The sequence below is a fragment of the Paramacrobiotus metropolitanus genome, unplaced genomic scaffold, assembly GCF_019649055.1.
Source record: "Paramacrobiotus metropolitanus isolate TYO unplaced genomic scaffold, Prichtersi_v1.0 Parri_scaffold0000041, whole genome shotgun sequence".
NCBI classification, from domain to species: Eukaryota; Metazoa; Tardigrada; class Eutardigrada; order Parachela; family Macrobiotidae; genus Paramacrobiotus; species Paramacrobiotus metropolitanus.
The window spans coordinates 569520-587600 of record NW_026570261.1 but is presented as its reverse complement, the minus strand read 5'-3'; the positions used below and the strand labels follow the sequence as shown (position 1 = coordinate 587600).

General features: G+C 42.6%; 1 protein-coding gene across 3 annotated transcripts; it reads right to left on the bottom strand.

Annotated features, from left to right (window-relative positions):
* Positions 1–1081: 1081 nt before the first annotated feature.
* LOC129590673 (uncharacterized) lies at positions 1082–18081 on the bottom strand. 3 transcript variants are annotated; one of them, XM_055486016.1, is made up of 7 exons: positions 17986–18081; positions 14022–14215; positions 10811–11654; positions 7217–7324; positions 6685–6796; positions 3309–4067; positions 1082–1578 (listed from the first exon to the last, which is right to left on the bottom strand). In XM_055486016.1, exons 3-7 carry the CDS (start codon positions 11631–11633, stop codon positions 1455–1457), a joined length of 1926 nt encoding a protein of 641 aa, XP_055341991.1. In that variant the 5' UTR covers positions 11634–11654; positions 14022–14215; positions 17986–18081; the 3' UTR covers positions 1082–1454. The 3 variants fall into 3 exon arrangements, with proteins under 3 accessions (XP_055341991.1, XP_055341992.1, XP_055341993.1); XM_055486017.1 differs by lacking the exon at positions 7217–7324; XM_055486018.1 differs by lacking the exons at positions 1082–1578; positions 3309–4067; positions 6685–6796; ... (1 more) ...; positions 14022–14215; positions 17986–18081 and adding exons at positions 15896–16499; positions 17059–17771 and having other exon boundaries at positions 11460–11654.

The window sequence follows — 18081 nt, the reverse complement described above, 5'->3', positions numbered from 1 at the left end:
TCTCGTGAAATGGGCAAGTAGCAATTTTGAAGACCAATTTTTTATGAACACTTGGAGAAAATTTTCTAGATTAAACCCGTTTTTGCAAGGCCAATGTCTTAGCTACCCTTATCAGTTAAACCGACATTTTTAGATGCGCCAGGTCGTGCAACAAAAAATTATAGCGAAAATGTATACAAAAATCAGGTAACAAACTTGCAGCTTTTTCGAAAAGTACCGAAACATTCTAACTGTATAGCACATTTGGCGCAAGGACTATGTCAACAAATTTTTTTTGAATGGAAAACGATGCCATTCTCTAGATAAAACAGCTGGAAAAATATAAAAAGCTCTTACGGGAAGGAAATGCCGCAAGATTCTGAATTCTGCGAGCTGGGACACGAGAAATTTTTACATGATTTTGGTTGGCCCCCTTGTTAACGAGCGTGTCTCAACTTTTCAAAACAAATTTTGTTGTTTTCAATAGTGAATAAAATTCTCTATCGAACGAGTTTAAACTGTTAGCGATGTGGTTAACGGTTCGCGAGAAACAAGCCAAAAACGAAGACGGCCATTTTGTTCAGCCACCCGGTAGGTGGCCACTTGAAGGTCTCTACGAGTAGATGTTGATGAACACTGGACAATCGCGCATATATAACGTATGTAACGTAGCGCATATTTAAAATTTAACGATGTCAAAAACGGGTTTCAACCCTTCTTTTTCAGCAAAACTTATAAGCACATTATTAATAAACAGCGTGGAAAGGTCAGTCTCGTATTAAGTCGATATTATATGTGATATCTACAGCGTGGTAACGCCAAGTTGAAGACAGTTGGTTGCCAATTATTAAAATTTCAGAGTTTGGTACTTTTAACCCTCTTATTGCTAAAACTAGTAACGCTATGTTTGGAGAATTGGAAAAACACTCTGTTTTGGTGGATAAACTCTTTCTGGAATTTTCGGATTTTTTCCGGAAGTGGTCACTGGAATTTGACCAGTGACCACTTCGCAAAAATGCAAAGGGGTGGATCAACAAAAAATTACGCAAAAAATCCAGATCGTCTGGGTCTCTTTCGTACTTTTTATCACCGTAAAGGCTGATATTTGTGCCAACGAACAAAACAAAATTGTTCCATATTCGAATTGGATTCCGATTCTGCAGGGTCTCCCAAAGGGAAGATTCCTGGATGACACAGTAGGTCCCAGATTTTGTTGGACAAGTGTAGTTAATAGCGACTACCCCCTGAGCAGACACAAAACACCACAGGAACGCCGCATGCAGTTGCAAAGCTGGCATTCACTGCCGGGCAAACGTACAAAACTACAAACGTATGTGCAGATATTACGGTGTACAGTAGGAATGAGAAATTCCGCTAAATTCAATTATCAACCCTTCGATGGGCAGCGTTAACATGAGAATTCAAAACAGAAATCAAAGAACAGCGAGCGAATCACCGAGATAATAGCCCTTTTCTCAGACCCGAAACAGCTCCGCGATCCCAAGCAGTGCCATTCTGCTCAACTGGCTCACGTCCACAAGTCTCAGATCAATGTCCTTCCAAACTTTTATTGTCCCGTCTGCGTGAAATCCGCTAAATCTGTCAACAAACAATAATACCGTATTTGCTGTAAGCTGTATGTCGATTCAACTGGTGACTCTGTTTCCGACAACGCGCTACAATGTGCATTGGGGGATTGGTGTTCGGGCCAGTTCGGCTAGCTGCACCTCATAGTAAAAAGTGTTGATCAGCTAGCTGACCACCCGCCGCCCCACGTGGCTCTCTACATGCCTGCTGACCATGTATACAGCATGTGGCGATCAAATAACTAATATGCTGGTAGCCTCGTACTGATCGACTGTAATTTGACTAATTTCTCCTTAGTCCTGTTCTTTATGGTTCATATTTTTATGGAGGGGTTACTCAAAGTCTCAAACACCTCACGAGAAAGGCTTATGAGTATCACATCAATTGTGAGGTTGAGGTAAAGTTTGTAAATGACGTAGGGAAGTACACCGCTTTAGGCTAGCACTATAAGACCAAAGTCAAGCTAGGAACGGTTTAGGTAATGTTGATCTAAGCCATAAAGTAATGTTTATTACTGCTATTGTGGTGCGTATAACTGTTTTCAGTAGAAAGGATTGAAATACATATAAAGAAAACTTTAGAAGTACGGACTCGTTTTCGAGTCTTATGCTGGTTAACGTTTTAACGATAACGGCGAGTCAATAAAGGTTATTTTTTGAATGTACAGGGTTTCGAATGCCGGTTGATTCAGGCCTGTAAATTAGAAAGTTTCGGCGCTGTGCCATAGCACCCTGAGTGACTTACTACGTAGTACGTACTGGTGTAATGCTAACGGTAAGCACAAAGTAGCGCTTATCCTGGTTACTTTAAAGCTACCAAGCAACGTTAGTGAACATCTTAGTATCTTGTATTTCTGTCAATTCTGTGCATAAAAGCTGAATAAATTAATAAACTTGAGTGCCTTACTGCCTAACTGAAACACTACAGGTCGAGTCAAGACTTTGCACTGCTACGCTTAACTGCTCAGCAGTTTTAAATTTTTAGACACTTAAGACATTAATGAGCATCCTTACTACGATAGCATCAGAAAGCACATGACAACTCTACACTATGAAAGCATCTGGGACACTGGCGACCACTATGCAACCTATTTTCTTGACGCATTACCCTAATAGTCAGTAATCAGTAACCCAAAACAGCGTAGTGCCCCTAAGCTTACTAAGACAATAAAATTTAGGGTTATTTATATTTAGACATAGCGCTTAGTGAGTGACCGACTGCTTTGGCCGTGACCGACAGCTTAGAGCGTGACCGACGGACAAAAGCCATATTTTCTTGAACATAGAGGACCTGCTCTTCGCTTTGGTCGGTACACATTTTTAGGAGGGTGCGTATTTGAATTTTGAGTAATACACAAATATTCATCCATACCCAAATTTACGCTTTTATCCGGTCTTTTCGAAGCTTTGTTGCAAATGCCCATATTGTATTAGTCATGCAACGAATCTTAATCAAAACCGAATCGAAGAAGTCAAATCAAAACTTTAACAGCAATTTGCAGGTAATATATTACGAAATTAAATCGACCGGAGCGCAGATAAAGTCCTCTTAATTCAGCGCCAATAGAGAAATGCAGCTGTGTTACGGAAGTTTGTTACGGAAGTTACAGCAAACAACTGCGCAAATTACTCCTTACTAATTGTAAGGAGTCCTTAGCACCGCTGCAGTGTGCCAGTGCACGCATTGGCATGCATGCAATGCACGCCAACGTGCATCTTTCTAGTAAATCTCGATAAACTTACACTGATAAGAATGCTCGGATGTTATTCCATTCATGCGGATAAGAGAGTGTCTCCACCCAACGTGCATGCACCTTTTGGACCTTTACATAAATGCCGTCTGCAGTAGGCGGGAAATTATTGTCCAAAGTCCACATGAATTGGCTGACCATGTTCTCCTCGTCTTGGCTGCAATCCAGAACGACTTGCGGGATGGCGATCTGCAGTCTATCAATTCCGATCACATCCAGCCAGGTTTCGGGTGTGATAGACTGCATCCAGTGAACCTCGTGGGCAGGCAGATCCTTCAAGCCGCTCGTAAACGGATTGCAGAATATTGCAAACAAAGATTTGCCAAAAATGTTGCTCAGTTTCCAATTGTGTAGCACGATACGTTGGCTTTTGTCTCGATAAAATGACAACCATATTGTTGTACCATGAAACGCGAAAAGCTTTCTGTTGTCAAGTGGGGTCACGGGATACGGCATATTAGCGTATTCGTACATGTGATTGGAATCGGTAATAGTGTAATCTTTGAAAACTATTGTAGGCAACTTGATCTGCATCGCTTCCAACAAATCAGCCAAATAGGTCACGTGGAAGAATGGTGTCAGTACAGTCAGGCTTTTTGTCATTGAGCGGATGTTAAGACTCAGGAGGTACCATGTTTTGTAGCAACTTAAATTGTCCGTTTTTGCTGTTTTAGAGCACGTTGCCAAACAGATTGCGATGTGCTCGGTTGCGCGACGACTGCTCAGGAGCTGCTGCCATAAAACGCACACTCTAATAAGAAAGCCAAACCGAGTATTAGCAAAACGCACACCGTATGAGTTACGAGTAAGTGTTTTTTCGTTACCCTATGATTTCGTTACCCCTATGATCCTATGAATCACCAGAACGAAATGAGTTCTCGTTTTGGAACCTTTGTCCGTCTGCATTGCGGGCGCGTGCTGAAAACGGCACACCGACAATTTGTTGACCGCTATCTTGCTGACAGACAACTTGCTGACGACTTTTTGCTGAACGACATAGTGAACACCCGACATCTGTTGCAACGACAACTTGATCGACAAGTTGCGGAACGGAAGTTTGCTGTACCCCGGCATTCTGCTGACGAGAATCTGCTGACCTTGTAATACTTGAGAAAACATAAGAAAGAAACCCTAACCAAACCTAAGAAAAGTAAGGTAACCCTAAAAACCTCATAAGAACACATAAGATTACATTGAGCAAACTTAAGAATAACATAAAACGACATAAGAAACAATAAAAAAAGTGTTTCATATTTAATAAGAAAATAGCCAATATACCTATGTAGCAAGCAAAGAGAACAAAATAAAAATATAAGACCCTAGGGCAAGTTAAGGTGGGACAAGAAACCCAAGAGGAAACACCAAAAAAGCTATGAAACCGAGAAAGCTGTCGGTCAAGAAAATAATTTCAGCAAAATGTCGGGAGGCAAAAGTGTCGATAAGCGATTTGTCAGCCAGCAACCTGTCGGTCAGCAAATTGTCTACAACGGAGGTCAGCTGAAAAAGATACCGCATGTGAACAGCCTCGTGATATGATATGTATTCATTTGAGCGGCCAGATCGTGCCGACAAAAACAAAATTCATCCAGATTCAGACCTTGCGTTGTGGCAAGGCCAAATTCGGACTGAATTATCTATTTAGATATGGCACACTTCGAACACTGTTATTGTTTTGGAGCAACATTCTTGGCTTGTAGTGCCGTACGCCAGCGTAGTCAAATATAAACTCCCTCACTACGTGTAGCCTCTCTTGTGATTGGAAGTCATCTGTGGCTTGTGTGAGCAACCTATAATCTCGCGTAGTCTTTTGAATTTTGGATAGTCGCCGATAGCCTGTGTAGTCTTGTGCAGTCACGGGAAGGCTAGGTAGTTCGGATAGTTTTATGTATTTACAGGTAGTCTGTGTAGTTTTCCGTTGTCACCAGTATAGCCTCGGTAGTTCGTGTAATTTTCGGTCTGTGTAGTTTCCGGTAGTTGCCACTCACCAGCAGTCTTGATAGTTAGTGTAGTTTTTTGTATTCACATGTAGTCTGTGTAGTAGGTTTTCGGTAGTCACCACTAGTCTCGGTAGTTCGTGTAGTTTTCTGTATTCACATGTTGTCTGCGTAGTTTGTGTAGAGTAGTTTTCGGTAGTCACCAGTAGTTCGTGTACAATGTAGGACTAATTGGTCGCATAGCCCCATACCCAGCATTCTGTACGCAAGCGGTGCAGTGCACTTGAACGAAACGGATATTTTGAACGAACTCAGTCGTACAGTGCACTGCGCTGCATGCGTACTGAATGTGGAGATGTCGGGTATGCGACCATTTCGTCCTAAGCTGTAGTTATCTGTATTCACAGGTAGTCTGCGTGTTTTGTGTAGTTTCCAGTAGTCAAAATCTAAGATCTAAGAAATCTAGGAAATCTAAGAAATCTAGGAAATCTAGGAAATCTAGGAAATCTAAGAAATCTAAGAAATCTAAGAAATCTAAGAAATCTAAGAAATCTAAGAAATCTAACAAATCTAACAAATCTAAGAAATCTAACAAATCTAACAAATCAGCTCTAAGAAATCATCTCTAAGAAATGAAATCTAAAAATCTAAAAAATCTAGGAAGTCTAAGAAACCTAAAAACTCGAAGAAATCCTAGGATTAAAATTATGAACGCAAAAAATAGACTTATAAAAAGTGTACCATAATAGTTACTAAACAAAACTTCAGTGGCTGTATAAGACTACGTGGACTACTGGTGGCTACACAAACTACTGAGACTACCCAAAAGTTCAGCGGCTACATGAGACAAAATTGACTACCGGTTACTGGAAGTACTAGATGTAGCGACGAGGGCCACATTTGACTACGATGGCTAACGGGACTACAAGCCAAGAATGTTGATCCAGAAAAATAACCATGTTCGAAGTGTGTCATAGGTGTAAGATAGATTTTCAACTTTGGTCAGAGGCCTCCTGAATTTATTAGGTTTTTTCAAATTTTTGTTTTTCCGAATTTTTTAACTGCTGATATCTTATCTTGTTTCTCTCAGGGCGTTTACTGAGATAGTCTTCTGGCTCATCATTCACAATTATCAGCGGGAGATTTTAAGCGTTTAGAAATTCTGAGATTAAAATAGCAAAAAAGTTTGTTTCAAATGAAAAAACACGATGCCTCGTTTGAAACTCATAATCGTTTCTCGTTCAAACTTACTAATGACGTTAAACGATTGAGCAGACTTTGAAATTGATACTTACAATATTAGCGGAAAATGACAACAGTTATCAACTGGGAATTTGTTGGGATTTTTTTTCGGCACTGTCTCAATTTGGCGGAAACACCCTCTGTATGATACTAAGCAGGCAACTACGCATAACAATAATATACGAATTTTACCTTTTAATCCTTACAATTGAGTGCAGGTCCAGGCACGAGAAGACTTCGCTCAAGAGCAAAGGCGGCAGATTACCGATAAATACAGCTTCTTTCGGCTGTTCCACTCCTACATCTACGAAAAGAGATGGATAATAATCTTGTTTTGATATCGGAGCACTACTTGCTCTGCAATATAAATTATAATATTGGCGAACGCGAATGACACTATGCTTTTCAACAAAACACTATTGTGCAAAATAAACTAATGGCACTACGTAGTGTTATTTGACTCTTTTTATGACTACGGTACACACCGGTATAGACACCACAACCACGGCATAACATTACTAGTTTGCCATGCTACAACTCTACAAGTTATCAGTTGGCTAATGTGCCTATGTATTTGTACTGTATGTCTGTATTTGTACAGAATTGATAGTGAATTACGCCCTGTTAAAATTAGCTATCCAGAACTATACTCAATACAAATTCAATGCAATTTTAAAGCTTAAACGTATAACACTACGCCCGTTATAAATGTGATTCGGCATACCCGTAGAAAAGGCAGACGCAATATCCCAAACGTACAAAATGCACAAACAACGTGAGTTATGTTTAGTTCGTGCGCGATTTTCGCCATAACCTTTGATGCAGAGACTGTCTGAAAAACGATCTAAAATCAGTGAAGTTGTTTTCGCAAATTGAGAACGTATATATACTGTAAGTTGTACTAATACCTCTAATACACATGAAAACAGGAGCATCGCACAGCAACAACAGAGTCAAAACAGGCGCACGAATCACAGAGAACATTAATTCTGATGTAAATTAGCCGAGGCTGGTGCCGTTCCAAGGACGGATGCCGCGTTTTCACGATGAGTTTCGATGCTATAAATCTCTGGCGCAGATACATACTCTGTGGCACATATCTCGCCTGTTTCCTGCCGTATCATTTTGCCCACTTCACTGATCAGCCGGGAAGCTTCCGGTCCGAGTGGTCCCACCGTTTCCAAGTTGGGCTCTGTTATAATGCCCCATTAAAGGCATTATATTACAGCTTTTGGCAAGAGAATGTAACCGGTACCAAGGTATCTACCAAAATTAACGACAACCTACGCACCCCAAAACTTCCGGTAAACAAATCTTCCTAAGTACATATTAATTTTGGCTTTTCTGTTAATTAGTTTGGTATTCAGTAAAAAAATAATTTTGCCACCGCACTGTAAGGGCGGGACGCCCCGCCCTCCTAAGTAGCTATTCGCTGTTTCTGGGGATTTCCACCCCGCACATTGCTGCGCTGTTTTGACGGACCTGCAGCACAGTTGCACTGGCTGCAGGATCCTTCCTCATTAGTCTGGTGTTGCTGCGCCACGGTGCGCATTAGATTCGGCAATAAAGCCTCATCCGGGTTCACCGCTGTTCGCTGTCGAGGATACGCGTGGCGCCCATACGGCCCCGCGTTATATGGTAGCAGATCATGGTTATCGTTTCCAGCTGCGCGCGCTCGTCGCGCCCGCAGCACCTCTGAGTTATGAACCCCATTTAACCCCGGGGTGTGGAGCTACATTCCCACCCCCCCCCACGCGGAACGTGATGGATCCTCTCCCAACTGACGGAGATGGACGCCTCCCCGCGATGGATTCCTCCTCAGAATGGACGGAGATGCCTCCCCAGAATGGACGGAGAAGCCGCGGGGCGAGAAACGCCTCCTGCGATGCCGCGGAGCGAGAAACGCCTCCTGCGATGCCGACGGCGAACGCGACCCGGACCAGCGGGAAACCAGAACGGATACACCGCCAACAGCAGCACCAACTCCGATCCCAACGGCACGGATCGACCACCAGCACCACGCCGAGAATTCCCCCACCATAACACTGCCCGAACTTCCTGGGACGGCGACATCCCCCCGGACGGAGCAGTGGATTTCACCGCGGATTTGCGTGCTTTGTTTTTTTGCAGGGGTCACGGGCCACATAGACCCCAAACCCCTGCCCAAATTTCCCCAGAACGTGACCTTTCCCTTGCTGAAGAAACCACGGAATTTACCCGTTTCCGGGTTGGACCCTGGATCTGGCGCGACAGTGCGCTGACCCAGACGGTTGACTCGGACCGAACCGGAGCCGACCTGACCCGGAACCCAACCTGAGCCGAACCGGATTTGAGCCGACCAAACTGGAACCGAGCCGACCGGATTAACCGCCCGAACCGGACCGGCGGGGGGTGCGGATCCTCCGAATCCTGGGAGATTTCGCTCCGAGGACGTAGCGATGCCTGCAAAAGGGGTATAAGGGCGGGACGCCCCGCCCTCCTAAGTAGCTATTCGCTGTTTCTGGGGATTTCCACCCCGCACATTGCTGCGCTGTTTTGACGGACCTGCAGCACAGTTGCACTGGCTGCAGGATCCTTCCTCATTAGTCTGGTGTTGCTGCGCCACGGTGCGCATTAGATTCGGCAATAAAGCCTCATCCGGGTTCACCGCTGTTCGCTGTCGAGGATACGCGTGGCGCCCATACGGCCCCGCGTTATAGCACTCTACTTTGGAATTTATTTCACAGTTATTGAGTTTTTCGCGAAAACTAAATTTTTCGCATTCGGTCGATAATTAACGTTTATAAGCATTTTTGGTCTAATTCTTTTGCGTTTATGATTATAATTATTTTGTGAGATCGGAAGGCGGTTGCACAAACCCCGCAGTTGTTGGAGTCGGATGCTTAGCGCGGGACTGAGGGCATATCGAGACATATCGCATCGATATCGATGCTGCGTAATTCATCGCCCTGACTAATCCTAACTTCCTAGCGTCCATGTGTAATCATTGTAATGGGTGGACTTTCCGGTGACACTGGTACTTCAGTATATTTTGCCATGATATACGCATTAGAGTATCTAATTGCTCCGCTCTGTCCAAACGTGTGAGACGTAACACTGGCAAGTATGCCTCAAGCCTCGCGGCTTCAGCTGCCATTATTACTTCAGGCTGAACTTCTGTTTTGAATTCCCAGTACTGGTTTGGCCTGCATTATGTTTACTTACAGTTACAGCTACATTATGGATTTGTTGGAACGGCGTTTCAGCGTACTACCTATGACTGCATGATTATTGAAACTTTTTAGACCGGAAATCTTTCGATCGCTTAGCAAAATAACTATGGGCCATAAAATTTTGGGGCGCAGAGCAGTGTCCCTGAATTAGCCTTCCGGTGCTTCCATATGCTATTTAACAAACAACCAAATCTTTAACAGGAAAATGAAGCGGTTTAACAACTAGCCCAATGTTGCGAAAACAAGATAATTATGAGCTACTGTAAAAAACCATAGCCCATTGAGACAATCCATTACTATCAAAACCTTACAGACTGTAGACGTTTATAGACAATGAAAACGAGTAAATTTATAATATTCAAATTTCTTTAATCTGTTTAATCACCACTTATTAAAAATAAAACTGCAACGAAGTTACATTATTGAATGTTGCAAATATGCTATAAGTACATTATGCAACGGTATAAGTCTCAGACACAATCCAGTTGTTCGAAATTTAATAGGCAATAGCCACCACGATAACAATGACTGCAAGCGCCGGTACTCTACTTAATAGTTCAAATTTGAACATTAAAAAAAAATGTTCGAAATGCATAATGCATTCACTCTTTCAAGTTTCAGGTCGGCATTCTGCCGATGTTATAGCGAACTTTTTGGCTTTCCAGCGACGGAGCCTGGATTCATGGGAGCAAAGGCAGCAACCGTGTGCTGTCTCGACTAGCGTCAGCTTTATACAGACTGTAGTTCTAGTATCTTTAGCATATTTTACTGTGGGCAACCGGAAATCGATTGGTTGTACAGAGTAGTGCAAATATCCAGCTGAAGACGTGCAACGAATTAAAAGACAATTGGCGACCATGTAGTGCCATTAGCCAAATTGTGTAGTGCATTGTAGTGACTTTAGCTTTTTGTAGTGAACTACAGTGGCGCTAGACCAAGTCAACCAGGCCATGAGCCAGCTAGCTTATTACGTTATCTAGTATTAACAGCAATATTAATGAAAACCATCAGCTCCTGCTCACAATGTGCAGTATTTCTCAGCTTTTTTGACGTAAATATGAATTTAATGTTGAAAGCAAACTTACCAACAAAATGGAAGTACTAACCTGCCCCTGAGGAAAACTCTTCAGTGCCACTAAAGCAACGGTTGTCGAACGGCGAAAGGTCGGCTCGGTGGGCTAGATGAGTCAACAGCATTTCCGACAGTGCTGTGGCCATCCACTGCATCGTCTCTGGCTCCGCTGTTAGGCTGGGGACAATGAACATGCATCCATCTCCTTGGATTCGAAGGTGAAATCGACAGCAGTCCGACAAGGCGGCCAACCGTACATCCCGTTTCATCGTGTCACGAAAATGCCTGATGATCCGAGATATGTCAGAGGCGTCGCTAAAAACGTCCTGCGCCCTGTTTAATGGAACGAAGAGTTTTTTGAAGATAAGTCCTTCGACCCGGCACAGCAACGGTGGTTCTGTGATCGGCAGCTTGACGGCAATTTGGCATCTGTACACCAGCTCCTTGCGAAGATTGCCAGGAGCGTTTGCATTTTCGCAATCCTGCGTCTCCACGTAAAAGATTTCGCATAAATCGCACGCAGTAAGGCAATCAGCCACAAACGCGGGGCGAAAGCGAAATGGCCCGTCATCTTCGTCGCGGAGAGCCGCAAATACCTGCTTGAAGAGAATTGTCCCACCCTTGTAAGCGACAGCGTCCGCAGGGAAATGCAAAGGCCACACGCGGCCTGTATGGATCCAGCTGGGTTTGACCTTTTTGGATCCAAAGTGGATGAACGCGTTGTCTCCGGAGATATTCTGAATGTTTCCCAGCCAACAAACGTCGCTGTCATGGCGAACGATGACAGTGTTTTGGTAGCTCATTTGTTGCGTGTCAAACAAGAGCCGCTCATACGGAGGCACTGACGTTGATGCCATTTACTTCCAAGCCCTTGACCTCTGCGATAAAAAATAATATTTAAAATTTTAAACGGGCTCATGTACATGTAGGTAAGCAGCTACCTTGCTTACTCGTGCAGTACATAGTGTTAGCTCCTGAGGTGGATAGAAAACGTCTAAATTAAACTTTCAACGTGGCTCGCAGTCACGCACACCATTTCCTTAACGATTTGCAGTAGGGGCGTTATGATAACTATTTGATAAGTATGATCCTGTAATTAAATCAGCGGTATGTAACAGATCCTTGAAGAACTGAATTCCTGATGCACACTTAGAGCCAAATTCGTACGTACTCGTACATCCAGGGGAACTTTCGCTAATCGCTGTCGCGCACTCCCAAACACTTTTTTGCTTTGCTTTATGATATTTCGAAGCCGAAAAACTTATATTTGTAGGCGTGAAATTTGTTGCACGCGCAACATCCGGTTGAAAGTTATGGGTTATCAAAGTTCCAAAAAATTTAAATGCCTTCAGGTGTACCAAAAGTCTGGTTATAAACCGATCTTCTCCAAATTTTTGCACGTAAATAAACATTAGTATAAAGACAGTTTTTACACCGAACACATTTTTTTGAATTTTAAAATGATTTGTAAAATTTCTGAATTTCTTCAAAATTTGAAAAAAGTTGTTCAACTTTGGTTCGGTGTAAAAACGATCTTTTTACTAATATTCAATATCATTTACGTGCAAACTTCGAAGGAGATCGGTTTAGAACGAGACTTTTGATACATTTATGTAAACATATTGCTGTCAGAGATAAATTTTCCTCACTCGAAACAGTTGCAGTATATTTAATTCGCTGCATTATATTTATATAGTTGCAGTTGCTTCGTAATGCAGACTGCAGAGTGCAGAGTATACAGCTTTATGCGGGAGAGGATCTGTCACTTCACCGGATTATTTACAATTTTATACCCGTAACAGGCCGTAAGATAGCGTGGCGTCGCGCGCCGTAGTGTGTAGTTTTGCGAACCTACGAATTTATATTTTTTGCTTTTCTTTTGTGCTAACCATCCAAACATTCGTTACATTGTTATACAGTGCAGTGTGCACTTTCATATAATACAACTGTCACAGATTTGGCACATTTAGGTCGTATTAACGCGAAGTTCTGTCTCCAAGTCTTTTGGAATTTAAAATGAAATCGCCAAATGCAAGCTTCGGTAAAGATGTGTCGCAGATATTCAAGTACAGTACATTCTGCAACACTTTTGATTGCAAACTTCCAATCGTAATTCCCTCCATGCGTGCGAAAAGACAGTCTTTTAACTACGATTTTTGTAACTTTTTCTACTATGTACAGACAGTACAGTTATCCTCGTGCACAGTACGAACAGTAAACAGTTTTGTGTAAACAAATTTCTGCATGTGAATAATAATCCTAATACGATTAGAATTTGTGAGTCAGGTTAGTAAATTATGTTTACAGTGGAACCTCCCGACCCTGAACACCCTCGGTACGCAGTTTCTGTTCAGGATTCAGAGGTGTTCATGGTTCAGAGGTACTGCCCCCATGGGCGGAGACTTTCTTAGGGGGGCCCCTGGCTTTATATAATTTATATGTAGTTAATAATAATTAGTATAATGTAGCTAATAAGCATAATGTATGATTCGTGCCGTCTTGGGCAAAATAACAGTTTAACACGACAACTACAATTCAAAAAAATAAAATTTCATATCCGTCGGTCGAAAAATTCTCGAGGATAGAAATTTGCTTATCAGAATAAGCAGCGGTCAACTTGTCCGGGACGTATTTCTTGACTTGATGTTCATTTCAAAATTAAAGATCTGTCCACGAAATAAAATTACTTAACGGCAGACGAATGGTTACGAATGATCTACGTGAACACCCTGAACACTTGATCTTCCCGGGTGCTTGGTTGAACTGCTCTGTTCATGTTTAGAGGTCTAATTTACTTAGAAAACATACTGTGGTACATAGCAGAGTGTTCACGGTTCAGAGTTCAGAGGTGTTCAGCGTTCGGGGGTGTTCAAAGTAGGAGGTTCCACTGTACAAAGAGTGGCGCACGCTGGAGGCAAGTCCTAAAATTTGTAACGTAATAAAGTTCCTTTGGGCATTGGCATAATTATTGAAACTGGTAGGGAGGAATCTGGCAAAAAGACTCTAGTTCTAGCCATAAACTGTGACAAGCTGCAAGCATGTACTCTGTACTTGTAGTCTTGTACAGTATCATGTCACAGCCGTTATACCCATATGGTTATACCATGTAAATTTATAAATTAGTGTAAATAAATTAGTATATCACCAAAAATGTAAATGGGCAACATTTCTTCCTGATCGGCTCAACGTCAAGGACTCAATTTATAAAATTGTACAGCAAACCTCAAAAGCACTGAGGGACTTACTTAATGATTATTTATGGCGCGCCGGTCAACTTGCGATCCATTTCCAGGAATTAGAACATCAATGAGTAATTAATTTTATGTTTTTCTGAATGTGTTAACCGATTTGCATAAGAAACAATAATGAATAAACTTATCAGTATAACAGTCTATCAAGCATTCTGGAGCACATGCCGAATCTACGCCGTGAAATTTATCTATAGTTAGGCTCAAGATTCAATCACGAAGATTTCAACGAACGAAATCTGTGACACACGCTTAAAAAAATCGCACTTTGAACCTTAACAAACAGCAAATAACTGCACGGCAATGATGCATCACATATCTGCATCGAGCGGGCAGTTTTGAGAGCGGCAAATCGTGCAGTTAAGAGAAAGCGCAGTTTTGTTTTCTATGATGGCACAGCTTGCATTGGACTTATTACAGCAGAACAACAGCGCAGAAAATTAATTTAAAAATGTCGCGAGTTAATGAACGCCTTCCGGCAATCAAATTACTTGAGCATATTATTTTACGTGACTACTTGGATTACTTTGATGATAGTAGTAGTGAGTCCGGAGACTCTGATAACAGTAGCAGCGATTCCGATAGTGAAGACAGCAGCGATGATGAATTTTCTGATTTAATTTCGCCTTTGATGTTGCGTTTCTACCTGGATAATGTACGGTATGTTGCGAGGTCGTTTGTACCAAAGAACACCGCCTTCTACGATGACCTTCTGTTCAGCCTGGATGAAAGCCGGTTTCGACAGGAGATGCGGATGTCGCGAGCAACGTTTGATGCCGTACTTGGCCGCATCATCGACCATCCAATTTTTAAAGGCAAGTCCAATCACTGCCAAGCACCTGTCGCCAAACAACTCGCAGTAGCCCTGTGCCGGTTCGGTTCATGCGGAAATGCCGCTGCTGTCGCAACTGTGGCTCGCAAATTTGGGATATCGGAAGGGACTGTCGACTGGTTTACGAAGCGTGTTATTGTTGCGATTGTATCCCTAGAAAAGGATATGGTACGGTGGCCAAGCACAGCAGAGAAACGGATAATTAAGAAACGAATTAAAGATAAGTGTCATTTTCCCAGCTGCATCGGCTTCGTTGACGGTACCGACATTGTCCTTGCCGCGAAACCTTCCTTAAACGGTGAGGACTACTACAACCGGAAGAAGCGGTACGCTTTATCTGCCATGATCGTATGCGATTATTCGAAGCGAATTATTTATACGTCATGTGGCTTCACCGGCTCTGCTCACGATAGCCGTGTTTACAAGAGCACTGACCTGTACCGGAACCCGCGCAAATATTTCAGAAAGGATGAATACATTTTGGCGGATAGCGCTTACGCAATCAGCACAACAGTTTTGCCGCCATACCGGAAATCGGAAAAGCGCAAAAGTTTGGCTAACCGGCGCTTCAACAAGCAGCATTCAAAGACTAGAGTACGTGTAGAGCACTGTATCGGCATGTTAAAAAATCGTTTTCAGTGTTTGAAAGGACTAAGAAATGTAATTACTTGTCAAAATGACCACGCTCGTGCTGTTCTATGGTTCCGCGCATGTGTAGTATTGCATAATTTTTGTATCGAAATGAGCGATCCATACGAGATGCAGTGGGGGCAGCTGCCACACGAAGCGTCGAACGAACCGGGAAACCAAGCACCAGATTTAATTCCAGAAACAGAAGAAGGGCCGCAGAAAAGAGAACGAATGAAAAACGCGGTTTTAACTAGTATGGCAGAATAAAATAATTATGTATACAGGTGTAATTTTTAACCGCGATGCAGTGCTGATGGAAATAAAAAAGTGGAAAATAATTAAGCAGTTGTTCGGTATTTAATTAAAACAGCAAATTTATTCTTACAAATCCAAACCAGTTTCTCTTGACCTTAGTCGAAGTTCCATACGTCTGTTTTCTGCCTCAATTAACCGGATCTTTCGTTCCTCCGCTTCTCCTTCCAGTTGTTTTTCTTGCAGCTCCAACCTTTTTCGTTCAAGTGCAGATTTTTCCATGGCGCGCATGTTTGTGGATTCCATTTTCTTCTCCAACCGAGACGATCGGCCCTTATCCAAATGCATAAGCGTTTCCGAAAACGACATCGTAGCTTTTGCAGCTGGTGGTTTCTTCAACGTTTTCTTTTGCGGTCCATTAATTTCTTTTATATGACGGGCAGAAATTTCTCCGTCGGAATCTGAACTTGCGTCGCCCTCCAGACGCTTGTCGGCATGGCTGCGGTGATCTTCATCTGGGCTTGCAGTCTGTTTGGTCGCAGTACTACTGCTGGACGATGGCTGTGCCGGCGGCGTTTGTGGATCCGCGTCGGCGCTATCGTCGATGTCAGCATCTGTCCCATCTGCTCCAGGGTACATAATTTCTTGCGCGCTCACAGCTTCCACGCCTGTCTCTTTTACATACGGCGGCTGAAACGATGCGCGAAGGCTGAAGACCGGGTCGAGGTCGTAAAAATAAGGGAACATCTTGATTAGAACATCTGCAATTATACATGCTATTGCAAATGGTGCGCACGTGAATGTATGAATTAATGTGCCTGTACGTATTTATTTAAATTCTTTATTCTGTACATGTTCTGTATGCATACTGTGTATTATTCACATAATTATACAGTATACTGTATACCTGAAGTACTACGCAACCCTGCATGTACTATAGTATGTACTATCATGCTATGTACAGTATTTAAATGTTTAATCCGTAGTGTCAACGACCATTAATGAACACTGCAATAGTTAACAGCTCTGACAACACATTTGGTGCTATCAACAAAAAACGTTGACAAGTTAATAAAAAACAATTTTTTTTAAAATTTAAATTTCATTCATTTTGCTTCATTTCCCAGTTTTATGGTTAGTTTAAACTGTCTGCTATAGCAGAAACAAATTTTAAAGTGATGACATTTTAAAGTTGTTAAAAAGATGATAAAGTGTGTTGCAACACTCAGTCAGACAATAATAAGCCCGAATTCAGGAGAAACTTTCATTTTTTAAATTTTAAAATTTTTTAAAATAAGTTTTTTGCGTTTGTTTATTTACCTTTAATTTTGTTCGACTGCAGCCTTCCTGCGCGATCCAGGTCTGGCTCGATGCCTGCGCCGGTGTTGTTTAACCAGTCGTTTGCCGCTTTGTATCTTTGCTCGAACCATTGTATCTTTAGCTTGAGTTTTTGGCCATCGATCCGCTCCTTCTTACAGGCCGTAGAAATATGTAAGGAGATGGCACGTGCTACAGCTATCTTGGTTTCTCCGCTGGTCTTCTTTGTTGCATTCTCCGGACCAGCAGCCTGTCCAGCTGATTTCCATCTTTCATAGTTGGTCAAATCAGTAAGCCAGTCCACCAATGCTCTCTCCTCCTCCCTTGACCATCTTTCATAAGCGCGCACGCCGGCATCATCTGATCGAGCGGGAGGATTATCTGGCAGCGCCGGTGAAGCGGAGACTGGGAGAGCAGACTGGGCAGAAGTGAGAAGCGGAGCTGGCATGATGCGTGGGGTTTGTGCTGCAGTCGCTCTGGCCTTCTTGCGAGCTGGTTGCGATACTGTTGCTGGTTTAGGAGGCATGGCAGTAATTAGATAATTGTAAGCAGCAATTTTTGGCAGTAGTTAATAATCCAGTGAGAGTGAGTGAGAGTATTAATGATCGTAATTAATTTCTATAAGAAAGTAAATACACCAGAATACAGTTTACGTAGACTGCGTTTCACTTCTAGTTTGGTGCGTGCTTTTGTTGTCTGAGAAAATTATCAACTTTGGCGCCTTTGACGCTCGAATATGCTACTCTCGAGTAGCTTTTTCTAGAGCAACATTTATGAATATTTGGGGCGTGGATACAAACGTGCAAAAGACACATCATCGCAATATGGACCAGTTATGAGAGCTTATCTTATCTCGTGCGTTACTCAGCTTTTGCAGAATTCTCACAATTGCTAGGATTTCCTAAATTTCCGGTCTATTTTGAACCGGACTTATGGCATTTGCTGACATGTGAGCGGTGGAGGTGCTGTATCTGTAGCTGCAGACGGCAGCAGACGTTCGATAAACTTGCATCGTAGTCAAGCTGA

Excerpts from the sequence above, each read along its gene's own strand:
- LOC129590673 (XM_055486016.1), bottom strand. The coding sequence starts at position 11,633 with ATGGCATCAACGTCAGTGCCTCCGTATGAGCGGCTCTTGTTTGACACG. Across the intron at positions 7,325-10,810 it reads AGAGTTTTCCTCAGGGGCAG|ACAGTCTCTGCATCAAAGGT; the intron begins GTTAGTACTTCC and ends ATCGTTTTTCAG. Across the intron at positions 1,579-3,308 it reads ATCCGAGCATTCTTATCAGT|ATTTAGCGGATTTCACGCAG; the intron begins GTAAGTTTATCG and ends GTTTGTTGACAG.